We start from the raw sequence: 20,606 nt of genomic DNA, 5'->3' as shown, positions 1-20,606 counted from the left end.
CGTCTAAGACCATGAAGACTGCTTTCTTATTATAATATTTCTAAAGAGATGTTTCAAGCTAAAACCAATATCTTATATTTCATTTAAGAATATATTTCAATAGTTCGAAATTTTTGCGCTTATATCAGAATCATCGTTAATTTTGTTTAAACTTGCAAAAGTTATGTTTAACTTTCAATGCTCTCCTGTACTCTAACACTTTTAAAATTGTTTTAGGTCACGTATACCCAAGTAAAGGTCATTCATAATATTTTCAAATAATTGAATATTGTGTACTTAAAAATATGAGAGAAAAAAAGTTCGACCAATCAGAATGTATCCAGGAAGTAGGGCTTTTTTTCATAGAACCTAATTCAAGAAATTGAAGTATCCGGCACACCTTGAGAGTTTAAAAATACAATCCGGACACAGTCTACTATATAAAGGTGTTTAATCTGTCAATCCGTCAAACCTTATTGATGCTCATCACCTGAGAGATTTAAACTGATACGGTTCTCCTGAAAGTTTAACCAAAAACACAGCATACAAAGCATCTTATACTTATAACTGACAATGGTAAGTTATAACATTCTTTGACTTAATTAACCCTGGGTCATACATATAGTTTGAGGAAATAGCATGAGGGTGATATATTATTATCTTTATTATTTTTCTTAAATACTTAAGATTGATTACAGCTGGTATTTTATTTTTATATTTTTTTCCAAATTTAACTACATGCTTATTTATTTGAAAATGCATTCAATTTATAGAGAAAACACTAGACTTTCATCATTGTAAATAACTAATTTAAAGAAAAAAATCAACTATCAACACAATTTTTTGCGTCTGCTATTTTTTTTTATTTTAAAGACATGATATTTAAAGGATTTCATCTTAAAGGATTTTATTGTCTAATAGAATGCATATTTATTTGTTGTGTTTTCCGCTTTTTGTGTATAACACAATCTTAATTTTATCTTAAAACGAAAGGAAACGAATTATGAAGTAACAAAACATTCATATCCTGTGAAAATGGGAAAATCAAAGTGACTTTGTTTAGGGTCGGCGACTCGCCTATCGGTTCATAGAAATGTACAGATACAAAATTAAAAAAAAAATGATCGCAATGTTATACATTTGAACTAAAAAAAAAACTCGGAACAAAAACACCCTGAGCTGTAGAAAATAACAATTTACTATACATGAAACCAATTTAACATGTACCTGTCATTTTTTTTCTTAACTTTTTTTCTTTTCTTTGTTTATTATACCACTTTGAAATTATAATGTTCAGTCTTTTAAAATAAACAAATAAGCGAATATGCGTTTTAAGAAATACTGCTCGTTAACGAATTTTTACCTTAATATTTGTTAGATATGTTTAGTTTTGTCTGACAGGTTATTTGTCTGTTGATAACATTTTACGTTGGGTCGGGTTGCTCTCTCGTCAACGTTTGAGCAATGACCCGTGTATAATTAATGATGTCTCAAAAAATTGGAGGTCGATTACCATGACAGAATTAATCCCCAATCAAGTTGAGTGTGCAAACATACTAACAAAAGTCGATGTAGGCAATTTAAAATGAAACTGAAAAAGAAATTTTCGATAAACGTAAGCATGTTTTTTTTTTTTAAAGTAAGATGATACATTTGTAAACACATTCCATGTAGAACCAAAACATTGCACAAAGGCACTCAAAATAAATTTATTGAATCAAATCTTTGATAATTTGAATCCGGACCCAATTTGAAAGTAACATCTATGTTTAAAAGAGGCAAAAACACACCTTATATGTACATGTAATAAATTAACCACAAATTAATATGTTTTGAATATTTATAAACAATACAAGGTTTATAATTCTGTACGCCAGACGCAAGTTTTTTTTCTACAAATGACTCGTCAGTGACGCTCGATTAAAACTTTGTAACAGCCTTTTTTTACCATATTGAAGTTAACTTGAATTCCACTAAAACTTGATACAAATGAAAACTAAGAAAGCGATAAGATGAAGATAATATTTACTTAGAATAAAGTAGTTAAGAGATTGTCCGCCTATATGAAGTATTGCATACTTTTTTATTTACAGAGTAAAGAATCGTGTACCGTTGGAATAGGAAAATTGAGGCATGTTTCTTTGTCACTCTTGCAAGATGTTCTGCTAAACCTGTACAATGTCAAGGTTAAAGTCGAGAGTTTGGATAAACAATTCAAGTCCAACAAAGAACTACCGACCAGACGCGCCATAGATATGAAATCGGCCAGCGATGTCGTCCGCCTCAGACTTGAAAGAATTTTCACTGATAAAGAGGAAAGAAAAGAATTCTTTGAAGGCATTTGCTCCAAAATCATCGAAAGCAAAAGAGTAAAGGATATCATTGATCAACTAGAGATGGCGGTAGAGTTAGCTTCAGATACTGTGAAGGAATGGAAAGTTGAGAATGAACTTTTCGTAGGAATAATTCCCAATTATTCTGGGGATACCATTTTGTTTGAGGCAACTATTGATGATGAAACAAACAAGCTACACCTCCACTGGGACAACGAAAAACTATTATCAGACTTCCTTCCCGCCGTTTGTGGTCTATCCCAAGCACTCCGTAATGAGTCAAGGCAACCGTCATTGTTTGAGTATCTGGCCTTTCAGATTGCGTATTACAACATTGCACATGGTCACCAGGGAAGGCACACAACAGCAAGATGTCTTGGAACTCCAGGCTTCCGACCATACACCCAAACGTATATGTCTTTGACAGACCCAGGCGATGGCCACGTGCTTGGTACTACACGTTTCAATGACTGGATGAAAGGTGCTATTGTACACGTTGAACATTTGGAAAGACCACGTCATTTACCAAGAGAAAAAATCGAATCTTATCGTATCCCGTCGATAATAGACTTTGCCAGAGTTCGCCTTCATGTAGGACCAAACGCTCCCACAACATATTTTGTTGGGAGATGTGTAAAAGATTCTGGTGATTTCAAAGAGGACTTTCTGAAAATAGTGAATATAACAGCAGCCTCTGCAACTGCTGCTTTTAACCAAGGTGCAGCCGAGTGCAAGGTGTCCATGGAGGGTCTTTCGACATCACAAGCAGTAAGATATATGTTAGCACTACGTGGTCAAGTCATAAAAAAGAAAAGGCAAAGCTTGTCTGCAGCCTGGAATCTCAATCAAGTAATTTTAGACGACTACGAACGAGAAAATCCAGCTCAATTAAATCAAAGAATGGAAATCGGGACAAGAGCCATAGAAATCACTGTCATCGGTGGATTTGACAAGATCACGTGGGATGGAGCCAGCGATACCTACCCTTCTAAATGTATTATGTACCAGCTGACATTTGAAGAGGCCCTAACAATAGTACACGAAGCACATCTTCGTGGACTTGTCACATACTTCTCAGCAGGATTTAAATTCAACGAGATTAAGCATGCTGTTTATGCTGGTGTAGATGGTATTGGAATTGGTGGAGCACAAGTATTGAGGTTCATGGATAGCGAAACCGGAATGCATGGTCCGTATATGGAAGAAAACATCCCAAGAATAATGGAAAGCCGAGATGAAGCAGCAAACTCCTTCAGAGGAAAGGGAGTTAAACTTTTAGCTAGACTTGATACTATGTTCTACGAAGGGTCAATCTCAGAGGAGCAAAATTCTTCCAGACAAGAACTATTTTCAGCACTTTTAAATATCAACAAGGAGAAAATTGAGGAGCTCGTCAATCGTCTTGATGACGTCACAAAAATGAAGAATGAGGGAAATGAACCGTTGATCGGGAGAGCAATGCGCCTGTATGAAGCTGGAAATCCTTTGCTGAAGCAATACTTTGAATCAGAAAGCGAATGGCTGCATTTCCTAAGCGTTTTGAAAAGTTATGTCGCCGCAAAGGATGTTGATTCTATCAGTGAAGAATACGACAGTGACCCGTGGTTGAATGCTCGTAAACAGTACCGAATGTGGCAATGGAATGCTACAAAGTGCATTTGCCGTCAGACCTCTTTTGAGGTGCACTGTAAATCATACCAATAAACTGTAAATCATACCAATAGACTGTAAATCATACCAATAGACTTCATTATGTTTTTTCTTTCGAGGAAGTGTGTATTTTTATTTTTTATCAAAAGTAATGAGTTATCTATTGCTTTTGACAATAGTCTTTGTATTATTGTTCCTCTTGTTATGTTTGTTTTTTATTACTTTTCATCCACATACATTTACTATTATAAATTTAAAGTTTGTGTATGCATAAATGTTCTGTTATCCATTGTTTTTACCAAGAGTCTTTCAACTTTATACGTTTTGTATTTGTAATTTGTAAAATTGTTTTTTACCAAAGTCTTTCATATATATTTTGTTTAATGTTTGTTATTTCATCATTATGTCATTAAACCCATCTTTTTTGTTATAATTTTCATTTAATTTAAGACATCGACTATGAATCTTTTGCGAAAACGTCAATGTGTTTTTTCTTGATCGAATTATGTTGGCTTTACTATGTTTCGATAAATAAAAAAAAAGATCCCTTCAGAATCAAAGAATCTTACAGTTTATCTCCCCTTAAAAAATAGAATTGTGCATAACCAGAGATCTTTGAATTGGCTCATGCTTCAAGTGAAATAAAAAAAAACTGTTCCATTTGACATTTCTTTTTTTATTTTAAAATAGTTTGAAATTGTACAATGTATGTTCTTTAAACATCTTAAATTGGAGAAAACAATACTCTGACCAAAAGATAACCACGGAGAGAAAGCAACCAGATTATTACATTATTTTTTTGTTTTCCGAGCTCTAACGTTATATCACCATAATTTTAAATCAAAATGTAAACGTTGGAAATGAATCTGCAATGGTCAAAACCGTCCTGCCTGAATGACCGAGGAAGAAAGTTGTTCTGAATAAAGTTGTGATGTAGATTTTAAATACAAATAATTTATGCTAGACAATATTGAAACAGATCTCAATTAAATCATGAAATCCTTTTTATCCCTTTTTTGTGCTTTTGAAAATTTTGTATTCTTGTTAATATTTGCAAATGTGCTTTGTCTTATATATAATGCCTTTTTGTGTTTCTTTATGACATGTTTGTTTGTTTTTGTAGTGATTGAGATTGAGATTATAACCGTTATACAATGGTGACTGCCTATTTTTGACATTTTTACCTATAAATATGATCATCGTAAAGATAATTTGAGTCAGAGAAGAGACATGTTGCCGAGCATTAGAAAAAAAGAACTAACAAACAAACTTAGATTTGTTTGTCAATGTGTGATCGTTTATTTGTGTTATTTAGTATTAATTATATTGCTTAGATTTTATAGTTATAAAATATCTTATCTCATGTTTACTGTAAAATTTGTAGAATTAAAATGCATGAACTTGAAATTTTTTTATTCTTGAACTATTATTTCTTTTAATTTTGAATCCGAGAGTTCGCTGTCCTCCTCAATGTTTCGAAACATCAAAAGATTAATGAAATTTGATTTAAATCCCCTTTTCTTAAAATTTTCGTAGCCTCCAACAGACTTGCTACAGCAAAAGAGGTCAGCTGGTCTGCCATATTTAATTAATTTGAGGTCATACAGTTTTTACCACAAGTCGGATAATTTTTAATGCAGTGCATGTAAAAATCCTAACCGTCAATTATAAACAAGTCAAATGGAGTTTGTATGTACCGCCAAGTTTTTCACGTCGAATTGAATGTGTCGTTCGGTGTGAAGGTATTTGCATTAAAAAGTAAACATACAGCCTGATGATATTAAGAAATGTAGAAAAATAATGATGCAATTTTCATCAACAAAATAAAGGAAAACTTATCCCTCTTAAATCAATAACTTAGACAAACTTGAAATTATCCTAGATGCATCTAGCCTGAAAGGCGTATAACTTTTATGATGCTTAACAAAAGTTATAGTAATGTATATGTATATATACGCCTCCGGATGCGGGATTTTCTCGCTGTGTTGAAGACCCATTGGTGGCATGAGGCTGTCACAGTTTCTGCTCTTTGGTCGGGTTGTTTTGTCTTTGGCACATTCCCCATTTCATTTCTCAATTTTATTCAAAATTAGCCTACTTAAGATCAAACATCCTGCTGGGGGTAAATTTTACGTGTTACTCAATGACTGCACTCAACACCATGGACAAGCTCACAGGCACTCGTCTGACAAATATTTGTTCCTATATACCTTTATATAAAGGTGTATAGGATTTTTTTTTCTGAGACGAGTGCCTGTGACAAGCTGCATGATAGTATATATAGATGGTATGCATCAATATACTTAGCATTAATATGATAGTTCTGCATATGTGTAACGAGCGGAAGTAAACTAACCATAAACTCACATTTCATATCAGCACAATGTGGTGTCACGTGTTCGGGCTGATACTATGGGGTTATCAGCCTGGGTGCGTTCGCTCGTCGGTAGTACAAAATTATGATTCAAAGATTATTATATGTCCTTTTCTATATATAGCCCGGGTATCATCCCTCGATCTATATAAGAACTCGACTAACGTCCGTCTCGTGGTGATATCCGAGCTGATTTTAGCTCCATGAGGGGTCCGAAATCCGCCTCTGTTTTTCAAAATCGAATAAAAGGAAACGGGATTTTTTTTTGTCACTAAGGGATAGTTTCATATTTGTTATTTGTGCATTTTTTAGTTAACGCACGACAATCAACTTTGAGTAATGTACAAGTATGCAGCGAAGTCTAGTCAGAATGAGGCATCATAGAAAGAGTGCCAAGCTCTCTTCACTTCAAGAACCCCTCATGATCAGTAACTCGTTGGTTTGTTCCAAAATAGCAAAATCTATCCTGCAGAGAGCCTAGTACTCTCTACACGCCACATGCGATGCTTAGAATTTTAAATTTTAATTATTGAGTTACTGTAGGGTTCTTAAAGTGAATAGAGCTTGGTACTCTCTCTACACGCCCTATGCTGACAGGACGTAGCTGCGTATTTGTACTTCACTCAAAGTTGAGTGTCATGCAGTCGTGCAATAACTTAAAATGCGCAAATAACAAATACGGACCTATCCATTGATAAAAATTATTCCGTTTCCTTTTAGACGCGTTTTAAAAAAAGATGCGATGTTTAGAATTTTAGAATTTTAATAATTTGGTGAAAATTTCTAAATTTCAAATTTAACATTTAAAAAAAATGAATTTTTATATAAAAGGGGCACTAGCTACGAGATATATAAAAAATCTTAAATATTTGTTTTGTTCACTCATTAACGAAAGTGAAATAGTGTCGGAAAAATACTCGAACGTGACATGTATTAATCTGTGTATACATACTTATGAAATAAGTGACAGAAACATGTTATACCTTGTATTTGATCCAGGATCTTTAACTACAAACAGTCAGAGGTCAAAACGTTTCACGTATTGTAAATTCACCTATTATTTCATATAAAAACACATATTATTTTAAAACATTGTCAAAACTAATTTGCGGTCTGCTTTTGATGAAATTAATGTTTAACATGTTTTAATGGTTATCATGAAGAAGTTTTTTGACATGTCATTTCTGAGAAATCATTATTTTCATACAAATATTGAAATAAAGTGTCATACAAAAAATTATTTGCCTTTAAATTGTTATATGAATTAATAGGACGTAAATTTCGGCTGGGTGAAACACTTTTAACCTCCGACTAAAGCTTATGACAAACCCGGTATGGGTTCGGATGTGATTAACTACTTTTATTTTCTGTCAAGGAAAGGGACAGAACTCCACTTTCTTTCCTACGGTAGAATGGTTCCCTGTCCTTCTGTTTGGCTCTGATATACCTATATGTTATAAGGGAAAGAACCAGCTTAACCAACACCACAGAAAAGAATAAACATCTCTGCCATCTCTGGAGATAATTCAGATAACAGTTGTGTATTGCAAGTCTGAGATTTATCAACAACGTGTTTACTAATTTAATTAAAAAAATACATGGTAATTATAACCTTAAACGTGAGGGTACCCAAATTGCACCTATTTTGACAAAATGGGAACAAACTTGGGGTATGCAATTCCATCAGGAAAAATGCAACTCTCTCACTCAGTCACTGTGACAAGATCACAGTCACCATTCAAACATGACTACGTATTTAAAGACCACATTTTAGAATCCCTCAGCACTGCAAAATATGTCGGTATCACCCTTTCTCACAACATGTCTTGGGACTCACATATCAACAACATTACTGCAAAAGCAAATAAGATCTTAGGCTTTCTTAAAAGAAACTTAAAAATAAACCAGGAAGAAACAAAAAGTTTAGCATACAAATCCATGTTTCGAATTTAGAATAATGCTCTTCAGTTTGGTCACCTCACACCCAAAAACAAAAAAAACAACATTGAAAAAGTACAAAGAAGGGCAGCACGCTACGTCACCAACAGGTACCACAACACCAGTAGTGTCACTTCCATGATTGACCATCTTCAATGGAAGTCACTTGAAACTCGCAGAAACATCAATCGACCTCACAACATCATCATGTTCCATTGACTTTGCATAGTTCACAAGTTTAAGTTTGTGTTGGAATCACTTATGATACATGATATTTGGTGTGCAGTTTTTATAAGCATTGGTATTTCTTCATGGTGGTTTTGGCACTGCAACATCAGTAATGGCTCATTGACTTTGAATGTTTGCATAGTTACCATGTTTGAATATTGGTACTTTAATTTCAACATTTTACATTATTATGATGATACATATACATGTACATGTATACTGAAATATACATAAAGCCATTGATGCACATTTCTGTGTCAACACTTTGTTTTAGAATAACATGAAAATATTTGCGTTCGTATAACAGTATAATGTTGTTGTCGTCATCGTCGTTGTCGTCTGCGTCATCCGAAGACACATTTGTTGTCCGGACAATAACTTTAGTTTAAGTAGATAGATCTCTATGAAATTTTATAAAAAGGTTCAATACCTCAAATGAAGGCTGGGATTGATTTCGGGGATGATGGTTCCAACTGTTTTGGAAAAAGGGGCCAAAAACAAGCATTTTTCTACTTTCAGGAGTTCAGCTTGTGTATAAGTATTTCAATTGTACAACAATGTTTAATACCACAGGTAGAAGGTTTGGAGTGATTTTGGGGGTTATGGTTTCAAAGGTTTAAGCATTTTTGTAGTTTCCAGTCTATAACTTCTGTTTAAGTGTTTAAATCTCTCTGAAATTATACTACAAGGTTTCATACCAGAAAGGGATAGTTAGTGTTGACTTAAGGGGGTTATGGCTTAAAATGTTTTGGGAATTAGTGGCAAAAAAAGGGGAAAACTAGTTTTTTCTGGTCAATGGACAATTAAGACAATTTAAAAGCAGTGTAAGGGAGGTAATTCAAAAACATTTAACATGCAATGTTTGGTATGTTCAGATTTACCTCCTTTACACTACTTATAAATTATGTATAAAGGAATGTCAGGTTTTGGACTAATTGCAAAAAAGGGGGATGGTAGTAGTTTTCAATTTTTTTTCCCGAATTTCTTAAATTCCATATTTTTGAAAAGTTTGAAGAAGAAATCCTTGACTGCACAATATTGTGCAATAGAATTGTAAGATCTTGACATTTGTTTTGTGTCAGAAACTCATATTATGTCAAAATTTTTATCAAAATCCAAATTCAGAGCGGTATCAAGCTTGAATGTTGTGTCCATACTTGCCCCAACTGTTCAGGGTTCGACCACTGCAGTCGCATAAAGCTGTGCCCTGTGGAGCACCTGGTTATCTTTCTGTATAAAGTAATGTAAAAGTTGACTTTTTATTTTCAGATGGAGAGATCTTCAGCAAGTGAAAACAAAATCAAGTAATTTATAATAGAGTACTGGGGTAGATAGACGATCACACTTTCAACTTGTAAGTCTAGTAAAGCTTAAAATCAAGTCTGGATCAATATGGAAGATCCTACCAAAGATACAGATAAACAACATCTAGGCAGTGAATTTGTACAAGTGAAAGAAGAACCTTTAGAAATGGACGAACATTGTCAAGATGAGGTTGATTTTATGAACTTGATGGCTAGTACTGAAACTGATACTAACATCATTAATACCTCTGTATACACCAATAATGAGGCTCCTGTTGTAACCGCTAATTCTACTGATGATTACACAGAAAAAACTTTATTTTTATGTGACACATGTTTACAGCCATTCACCAACAAGGCAAATCTACGAAAACACATGCGTATACACGATAAAATAAAACCATATAAATGTGACATATGTGGGTGGGCCTTCGCAATGAAACAGAACATGCAATTTCATCGTCGCATACATACAGGAGAACGTCCCCATCAATGTTCTGTATGTGGTAAAACATTTAATCGATCACATCATGTCGTACGTCATATGGCTATTCATTCTGCTTCTAAAAAACAGTTTAAATGTGAAATATGTGCATTGGATTTTCATAGAAAAGACCATCTTCAAGTACACATGAAAACACACGAACCACCAAATTCTCGTGTAAAAATGTGTCCTTACTGTGGGAAATGTTATAAAGTTGGTGCAAGTTTGGAAAAACATATAAAGGATTTACACAGTGAGAAAAATGAAATTCCAGAAATTACTAAGACAGATACGAGAGGAGAAAAAACTTATGAATGTGGGGAATGTGGAAAGCTATTTGCTCAATTAAAGCATCTTGAAAGTCACATGTTAACACATTCAATATTACCAGAGATTCATGAATGTGATGTGTGTAGTAAAAGTTTTAGCACACTTAAACTTCTCAAAGAGCATCACCATTGTAAAAAATCTCGCAAAAAAACACAAGAAGATAAGAGTAGAAATTGTATATTTTGTGGGAAATTATTTAAGGGAGACAAAAGATTGGAGAATCATATTAAAAAAAAACATCTGAAAGAGTATGGAACTTATGGAAAGGGAGAAGCAAATGTAGATGAGAGTTCTCAATTAGAAAATTTAAAGAAAAAAAGAAATGAAGAAGTTTTAATGGATGAAACCAGTAACCAATGTAACGATGAAACAAATGCTGAGTTTGATACCATGGATGTTATCATTAAAGTTGAACCCGAGGAAAATTGACTAAAGAAATGTGTGTCACCACTCACCCACTGTGAACACCTATAGGTATCAACTCGTTTGTTATCCTACCACAAAATCTCCACTCAAGGTACTGGTTCACCATATATAACTACGATGAAACTTAACTTAAAGACAGCTGTGAACATCTTTAGTTTAGGTATCCATTTGTTTATTATCCTACCACAAAATCACCACTCCAACTACAGTGGAAACTTTAGAGAATAGAGTGACTCAGTGAATGGTGTACCAAAACTGGTTACGCTTTTTTATGATCAGGCACTGTTATTTAGTTGTAACGGCATCTATTTTCCTATGTATTTTATTACAGGGGAAGCTGCTCAAAGACCACTTTGAACACCAAAGGTATGCACTTGTTTATTACCCTACCACTCCAGATGCTGGTTCACCATATATCATGATATATACAAGTACAGAGGAAACTTAGTAAATAAAATATGACTTACCGGGTACTAATAGTTAGGTGAAGAAAATCTATAAAGTGAAATTAGTGACAAAAATAAGGTTGGAAAGCATGTAAAAACACTGACTCAAGTAGTTTAAATAGATTCATGTAGCTGTAATCAATTTTATAGAGTTTTGTCTTGCAACATTAAATATATTGAGAATGAAAACCATTAAACCATTTCTTTTTAGTCTCTCCATGCTATGCTTTATTGTGAGGTGCCTTTAAATTAAGATAAATATTAACATTAATTTCAAAACTTCAATTTTGCATATAAATGTAGTAACCCATATATGTCCACTCTAATGACATGAATGAGCAGCAGTTCACCTGTCAATATAAAAATTGGGGCAAAATTGTCTCATATATTAAGAAAATCTGTTTAAATATGAAGTATGTGAATGATTATATTTATTTATACATGTTATACATATACAAGTATACACAAATATTTGTAATTATTTTTTCATATGAAAGCTACTGTCACTGGTATATATAGCTACCAGCATATGATTGTTAATGGCTTTTATGTTGGTGTTTCATGGTATAACTATTAAACATGTTAAATGTAAAATGTGTATGTTCAAATAAATATGGTCTAACTGTCTATTGTCCATCTGTCTATTGTCTATAAAACTCTGGGTTTTTTTGTCTTAAATTTTAGTACATGTAATGTTTATCCAGTGTGGTACATATTATAATGTCACAAATGAAGTAAGGTGTAAAAATATCAGATTTTCATGCACATTTTTCATTGGTTTTGAATCAGCATCATCATGCCCATAGTCATAGACAGTAAGAGAATTATAAATATCTTGTGTCTAAATGTAACATGTGTAACTCAAGTATTAAATGCAACTAGAAATGTTAAAAGATATTTTAATATTCTTATCATGTAACTGTCAATGACTGTCATAAAAGTACCCAATACATTTAATAATTTTCCCATTGAAGGGACATAACTCTGAGAAATCTTGAAAATAACTTGTCTAGTTTTAATTGTATCCTTTATGGTCAGTTTTCATCAGAAAAATAATTCACTTTCAATGTTAATCATTTTATGTGTATCATTTCTTCAGACACTTGTATTTTATTTGATAGATCTATTAAAATACAAATTTTAATGAGATGTGGTATGATTGCCAATGAGACAACTATCTCTATTAGATAATGATGCAATAACAAAAAAAAAATTTACTCTTTATGTGTTTCAAATATTCAAATTAAATATCCTCATGGCATTGTTCTCTAGATGTTTCATGCTTTTTTCACCACAAATTGTAGAATGTTATTGATAATTCAAAGAGTTTTCTGTCAACCAACAGAAAAAATTAAAACCAAGATTTACCATTTTAGAACATTTGTCATGTCAAATGTAAAGTCATTTTAAGAACTTTGCTTTAACTGAAACCAATTACTGTTGTTTTAAAAATAATTGCAATGTTTTATTATGGTTAAAATCTTAACAGGAGAAGGACTAGTATTTAAACTTTTGATAGTATCATTAAGATCCTGTTAACTAGGTCGTCTGACAGCACAACAATATATCAAGATAAATTTGCATCAACCAATTTCAGTAACTTATAAGCACAGTGTAAATATCTATAGACATGCTAATGGCTTTTCCTTAATTAGTCCCCTACCAACAAATTCCGAATTTGAAGAGGACTTTAGGTTTGCACTCCGTCTGTCTCACGGTCTGTGTCCATCCATCAGTCTGGCAAATCAGTTTTTCACACTTTTTTTCTTCATGCTTGAAGATATTGATTTGATATTTGGTATATTGTTTTATAATGACAAGTTACAGATCAAGGTTGAATTTTGTTACGGTCTGATAATTTTGTGCAGAGTTATGGTCCTTTGACTTAGAAAATTCACTAAAATAATCAGTTTTCCTCACTTTGTTTTGTGATTTTTGAAGATATTGATTTGTTAATTGGTATAAAGTTTATTAAGACAAGTTACATTTCAAGTTTGAATTTTGTTTCGGTCTGATGATTTGTTCATTGTTATGGTCCTTGGACTTAGAAAATTCACTCCAAAAATCTATGGAATTAATTTTGGGTCTTCCAACTCAAGTCTATAGAAGTCATATCGAGGAGAACCACTAATGGTAAGTCAATGATATTAGTATGTAGCTGTATCATTGTCTCCCTTCAATGAAGTAGTGAAAGCAAAACTTTGGTGTTCTGTTTCCAGTGGCATCAGCAGCATCAACAATTTGTTCAAGTTTGTGATGAGATCAGTCTGAAAGGAACCAGTAATGGTTTATATGTCAGACTATGTCATTATTCACAAAACTGTCTGACAATTTATTATACTAGTAGCAGTTTTTATACGAGTTTTGGTCTTTTTTTCCAATACTGTATGCAAATACCAAATATATTTGATATATTTTATGATTTATATGTCAGTCGCACAGGTTTGATTTGACCTTGACCTCATTTTCATGGTTTATTGCTCAGTGTTAAGTGTTTGTGTTTTGGTCTGTTTTTCTTAAACTATAAGCAATCAGTAAACTATATTTGTTGTATGGAAGATTTGTTAGCTGTACATGCCTGCCTGTCATGGTTCATCTGACCTTGATCTCATTTGCATGGTTCATTGGTTAATGTTTAGTTTTCTTGGTTAATGTTACAAAACAAGCTTTTTTTGTAGTTTCTGGACAATAACTTGTGTGTAAGTGTATAGATCTCTGACATTGTACCACAAGGTTCCATATCACAAAAGGAAGGCTGGTGTTGAGTTTGGGGGTTATTACCCCATTCATGCAGGAATTAGGGGTCAAAAACAAGCATTTTTCTTGTTTCCAGACAATAACTTGCATTTAAGTGTATGGATCTCTCTGAAATTTTACAAGGTTCCACACTACAAAGGAATGACTGGGATCCAGTGTAGGGGTAATTGCTTTAAAGGGGGGTCAAAAAGTTTGACGGGCATTTTTTTTAAGGTGTTCAATTTTTTTTCAAAATTTTTCAAATTTCAAATTTTTGAAAAGTTTCAAGAAGAAATCTTTAATCGCAAAGTATTGCACAATAGATTTGTAAGATTTTGACATATTTTGGGGTCAGAAACCTATATTATGTCAAAAATTTGATCACAATCCAAATTCAGACAGTATCAAGCTTGAATATTGTGTCCAAGTATACCCCAACTGTTCAGGGTTCAATCTCTGCATTTAATTGCCCTTTAATGACTTGTTTTTTTGGATCTAATATCTTGAAAACTATAATAGAGAGAAAATTCAAAATGATTAGTAAGACAATGATCGTTTGTCGAGTTTTAATGGAGTTTTCCTTGAATGGCGAATTTTGCATTTTTGTAAAAATAAGGAGATGTATAATTACCAATGTCAATATGAGACAACTGTCCATCAAAGTTCAATTGAAGTGGATGTAAGCAATTATAGGCAACCGTGCGGCATATCATTTGGAAAACCATAATAGATAGATAGAAACTCTGAAAGTAAAAATGAGCAGCGAAACAAGATCTACAAATAAGTCAACAGAGCAGAAATCGTCAGTTTACTCCTCATAGAGGTTCTTGTCCTTAAATGACGATCATCATTTATCTACACTTTTATTTGTGTTTTGGGCAAACACGAGAAGAACAAAAGAAATTTAATTTCTGTCTAGTTGCATCTGGTAAGACCGACATAATTTTAGCAGCAATACAAAATGACATTTGCGCTTTTAGAACTAGTATGTACGGAAGCCGATAAGGGCCATTCAAAAAAAAAAATTATGTCGTAATTACGACATAGCATGTCGTAATTTCGACATAACATGTCGTTATTACGACATCGCTATGTCGTAATTTCGACATAACATGTCGTTATAACGACATCGCTATGTCGTAATTTCGACATAACATGTCGCTATCGCTATATATAAAAGAATATGTATTATGACTGCCAAGAGACTAAATGACACAGAATTTAACAATTATATGTCATCATAATGCCCCCAATAATTAGAAAAGCCCCACATAGTCAGCTATAAAAGAGGGAGGAAAGATACCAGAGGAAGAGCCCCCGAAATGCTGTGTGGCAGACAGTGTTATAATTAATTATTAGCTCCCTTGGTAAAACTCCAAATTTTATATTTAATGTATTTCATTGTTAAATAATTTACATGAAGCTTAATAAGTACATATTTGTGAATTGCATAGACTTTGCTATTTGAATTCATTGGTTAAAGATATTTATTTATATTGTAAAGTTTAATATTTGCATCGTCGCAAAATCTTTGGTTACCTTCTTTGAATAGATTCAGTGAGAAACTTATATATTTTATAGATCCCATGAAATTATACCGACCCGACCGTGTATGTTAAGTCTAACAATCATTCCTACCAAGGCAAGTCAAGCTGTTCATCTCCCTACAAATAAGTGCAAACTTCAAGGCTTTTTGTTAAAAGTTTGAATTGAAGTCTTGATAGCTCTATTTCTACTTTCAAACGTTGGGCACGATGTTCCTACAACGCCTAGGATTTAAAACAGAATCTTCGAAATTTCATTCGCAAAACAAAATAAAAATAAAAATGTTAGAAAACACGAAACAATATTGTAACAAATTCAGTATATGTTTTAAATTATGTTTTTACAGCTCTTGATCATATACTAAGTAATATCTAGTTTATTTGAGGATTAAAATAAGAAAGCTATGTGAAAAAAACGGATGTCCAACGTTACATTTAAGAAAAACTGTTTTAACTCTTATGTATAGTGATCCCATTTCTTATTCTCTGATCTTCTTGATTCTTGGCAGGAACAACGACATGTGTTGGTTCTCTGTGCCGTTAAAGCCGTTATTTTGCCAAATTTCATTTGACTCGGTGGCTGCATATTAAGCTGGAATAAGAAAAATGTCCAACGACGTTTTTCATTAACTCAACATCTGAAAGTGAATTTTATAAGTAGATATAGCAGAAAATGAATTAAAAGAGTAAGACAATAATAATATCTAACAAAAGTACAAATATGAGTTCAAATATTACTGATTCAATAAAATCTTCTCTACACAGTCGTTTTTCAAACGGTAGCCATTTTGTCCAAGTTGATATTTCATTTTTCAAATCAGTTAACGCGTATTTTTTATAATTGAAAAGAACAAAAGTTAGATACACGAAGAGTAAAAAATGCCAAGATTCTTTTCTTATTACCTACATATTTGGGTCTTAAAGGAATAAAATGCTTCCACACATTACAAAACGGTAGCCAATTTGTCCAAACGTCTGAAAACGCCTAAAATCCTAAAGACGCTAATTTCCGACGTTACATGTGCTAAAGTTTCAATTAAATGTTCAGGATAATTAAAACAAATCATGTTATGAAATTTGGAAAAAGAGGTTGATGATTGCTGCCGAAAAAAAAGAATAATGCATGTTGCTATAGACTCCGCCCGGGGACATAGGTTCGACACAGGTTAAATTTTGCAATTTTTATAAATCGTTTATAGCTTTTAACGATTTATTTAAAAGAATTGGGAAATGGGGAAAACATCCCATTACATGAACTTCGTCCAACTTTTGCAAAGACAAATTGGAGACACCAAGACAGTCTCTAAATGTAAAATGCGAATTGAAATTTATGTTACGGAAGTACTCCGAAATAGATCATTTAAAGTCGTTACTTCAGTAAGGTGCAATCACCAATATTAAAAGACTTAATACCAGTTCACGGAATGTTTTACTTCGCGATTTGTCCTGCTATTCATGTTATAACAGTCGTGATGAAAATAATTCCTGTACTAGCGAAGCCGGAACTTTTCGTCAATATAAACTTGTGCATGAAATGGAGGTAATTGAAAGACGAATCCCAAACAGCAACGAAAACCGTTTCATCGAATTGATAAAAACCCGGGATTATATTTGCCGTTTTCGCGGACGATCCAGGAGTAGATTACTATATTTTAGAATGTATATCAGAAGTTAAACGCTATATATGACTTGGGAAATAATTCTCAAGCCAAGGTTCAAGTAATTGAAGGGGTGTATTTCGACAACTTATTTGCCAGGGAAAATACAAATTTAACCAAGGGTAAAAATGTTCGATTTACTTGCAGAGTGTCAGATATATTTGTATTGATTGAATTAAGATATAGAAATTTTACAATGACAGATGATATGCACCTTGAAAGTTAAACATCCTATGATAAAACAAAAATATGGAAAACCGTATACATGTACTTCCGTTCCATCTTTCCTTCCTACATTACTTGCGACAGTACTGCATTTTTAATTGAAATAACTTAAAGGGTAAACATTATTAAATCGATTTCCACAACTCGAGGTAATGTTTTATAAAATGACATCACAAAACGAACAGAACCAGAATCAACCAACAATATAAAAAAACCGAATAAAACTTGCAAAAATTAGACGAAGTCACAAACCCTCTTCGACACCGCAATGTGAAAGTGTAACGTCGTGTTGTAGGAATGTCGTGCCCAACGTTTGAAAGTAGAAATAGAGCTATTAATACTTCAATTCACCCTTATTACAAGAAGCCATGTAGTTTGCGCTTATATAAAGGGAGATGGAATGATTGGCACGCAATGTCAGTCCTCATATATTTCCACGTCTTATTTGTCTATTTCAAAGTTGTCTGACTGAACAGCCCTTCCACGGCAGGTATCTAAGAAAACTTAAATGGGATTTTAAAAATATATGTTTCTCACTGAAGGTATCCAAAGAAGGTAACCAAAGATTTTGCGACGATGCAAATATTAAACTTTACAATATAAATAAAAAACCTTTAACCAATGAATTCAAATAGCAAAAGCTATGCAATTAACAAATATATACTTATTAAGCTTCATGTAAATTATTTAACAATAAAATACATTAAATATGAAATTTGGAGTTTTACCAAGGGAGCTAATAATTAATTAATAACACTGTCTGCCACACAGCATTTCGGGGACTCTCCCTTTGGTATCTTTCCTCCCTCTTTTATAGCTGACTAATCGGGGGCTTTTCTAATTATTGGGGGCATTATGATGACCTATAGTTGTTAATTTCTGTGTCATTTATATATATATAGTCTCTTGGCAATCATAATACATATTCTTTTATATATAGCGATGTCGTTATTACGATATAGCTATCATGTCGTTTTAACGACATAGTGATGTCGTTATTACGACATGATATGTCGAAATTACGACATAGCGATGTCGTTATAACGACATGTTATGTCGAAATTACGACATAGCGATGTTGTAATAACGACATGTTATGTCGAAATTACGACATGCTATGTCGTAATTACGACATAAAATTTTTTTTTTGAATGGCCCTTATCGGCTTCCGTAAGTATGTCTATGAAAGCCATAAAATGACAGTTTATGATAGAAAGACATCCTTGTCCTAGAATATATCCACGGGTATGGTAGATTTTAATTGCTTTGTGGTCTGTTTTCTTTAACAAATGTTTTTTTCAGTTGGTATCCCCTCGCCTTACGAATTTCTTTTTTTTTCTTCAAATTTTACATGTAAATTGGACTTAATGATCTGTGACTGCTGATCCATATTTTCACGAGTTAAAAAAAAAGCTCATTTAAAAATGATTTGAAATCAACTGTATGTGATTGTCCACCGTTAAAATAATTAATATAATGGAGAAAAAAGACATGGTCACCCAAAAATATGACGAGCGGCACACAAGGAAAAAACAAAAACTGCCGCAACACGAATTCCTACCTACCTACCTAGTCCGTATTATGCCCAGAAGCACATAGGCAAGGACAAGATCTTTCCACTCATCTCTCAGTGTTCTGTGCTTTCTTTTCTAATTCGCCCCAGCTCGGGCCAGCTGACTCCATGTTCTTTCATTTCAGCTTCAACTTCAAATTGTTTTGGGGCGACCTTTCTTTCTTTTCCCCTCAGGTGTCCATCTCCTGGCGACTTTTGTCAAGTCCTCAGCAGGTCTATTTAGAACATGGCAAATCCATCTACATCTTTTTTGCTTCAATAGAATCTCCATGTTGTTGGTTCATGGAGTCTTTGTTGGTGGTCTTACACGGCCAGAATATCCTTAAGATCTTTCTATGGCAACCGTTGTGAAAACTGGAAGTTTGTTATTGTTTTTTTCTGTCAATCTCCAGCATTCTGCCCCATACTAAAGATATCTTGAAATTAGAATAAATAGTAAAACGGCTTGTTAAAGAAGTTGCTTGACTTCCAGATGTAATGTAGCTTTAAAAATGCAGTTCTTGCTAATTCTTTTCTGGCTCTGGTGTCTTTGTCTGCTCCTCCTTCATATATCACTACACTGCCCAAGTAAATGAACGATGAAGTGCAATCCAGGTGTGTACCATTTAATTCTTTTACAGAAGGCTCAGCCTCTGAACACGAATTCCGCTAGGATGAAATCATGTGCTTCGGAAAGCAACTATCTATCAAGTAAATTATGAAAGGTACCTATAATCTTGCATAAACTAGGTGATACATACATGATCCATATGCAAGTGCTCATTCATTCATTCATTCATGTCTTTATTTCCTCATAATTGAGATACAATGAATACATACAATTAACTAAATATCAGACAACAACAAAAAAATAAACGAAATAGGTACACAACAGTTTTTCTCATATACAGACAAATATATACACTTTGGTCTCTCAGAATTAAGGCCTTCTATAATCTCGATTGATGACATATCATGTATTGCATAGCCTGACACAACGGCCATATAATGCTAAGCACTGAACCACATGGGCGTGACATAGTCTCTCAAACTCAGAATGTTCAACACTTAAATTTAATGGAATTCTTCCGAGCAAAATTTGATATATCTCCTCATCGTCATATTCACTTAGCTCAGAATAAAGTTGTAGCGGAAAATTCTCGATGATAATACCCCACCACAATTCGCGCAGCTCTAAAGTGCAAATGCAGGAACAGCATGCATGTACATATACATCACTAAAGTCATTTTCGCATTCGACGCACTTATCTCCTGATGAATTTGGTATATCAGCTAACAGTTTTGTAATAAAATATGAATTTCGTATTTCTGCAAACGATTGTGCTTTTTTCCAGAAGTTTGTCATAGAAACTGTTTTATGAATATTTCTAAAACGCAT

General features: G+C 33.3%; 2 protein-coding genes across 2 annotated transcripts; both read left to right on the top strand.

Annotated features, from left to right (window-relative positions):
- Positions 1-216: 216 nt before the first annotated feature.
- Positions 217-5,369, top strand: LOC139520611 (uncharacterized). Its single transcript, XM_071313430.1, has 2 exons — positions 217-555; positions 2,073-5,369. Exons 1-2 carry the CDS (start codon positions 553-555, stop codon positions 4,014-4,016), a joined length of 1,947 nt encoding a protein of 648 aa, XP_071169531.1. The 5' UTR covers positions 217-552; the 3' UTR covers positions 4,017-5,369.
- Positions 5,370-7,728: 2,359 nt separating this feature from the next.
- Positions 7,729-12,119, top strand: LOC139520610 (zinc finger protein 660-like). The gene is made up of 2 exons (XM_071313429.1): positions 7,729-7,937; positions 9,772-12,119. Exon 2 carries the CDS (start codon positions 9,895-9,897, stop codon positions 11,047-11,049), a length of 1,155 nt encoding a protein of 384 aa, XP_071169530.1. The 5' UTR covers positions 7,729-7,937; positions 9,772-9,894; the 3' UTR covers positions 11,050-12,119.
- Positions 12,120-20,606: the final 8,487 nt, after the last annotated feature.

The sequence above is a fragment of the Mytilus edulis genome, chromosome 4 (assembly GCF_963676685.1).
Source record: "Mytilus edulis chromosome 4, xbMytEdul2.2, whole genome shotgun sequence".
NCBI lineage: Eukaryota > Metazoa > Mollusca > Bivalvia > Mytilida > Mytilidae > Mytilus > Mytilus edulis.
Note: the sequence above shows the minus strand (reverse complement) of the source record. Positions and strands in the feature narration are given on the sequence as shown.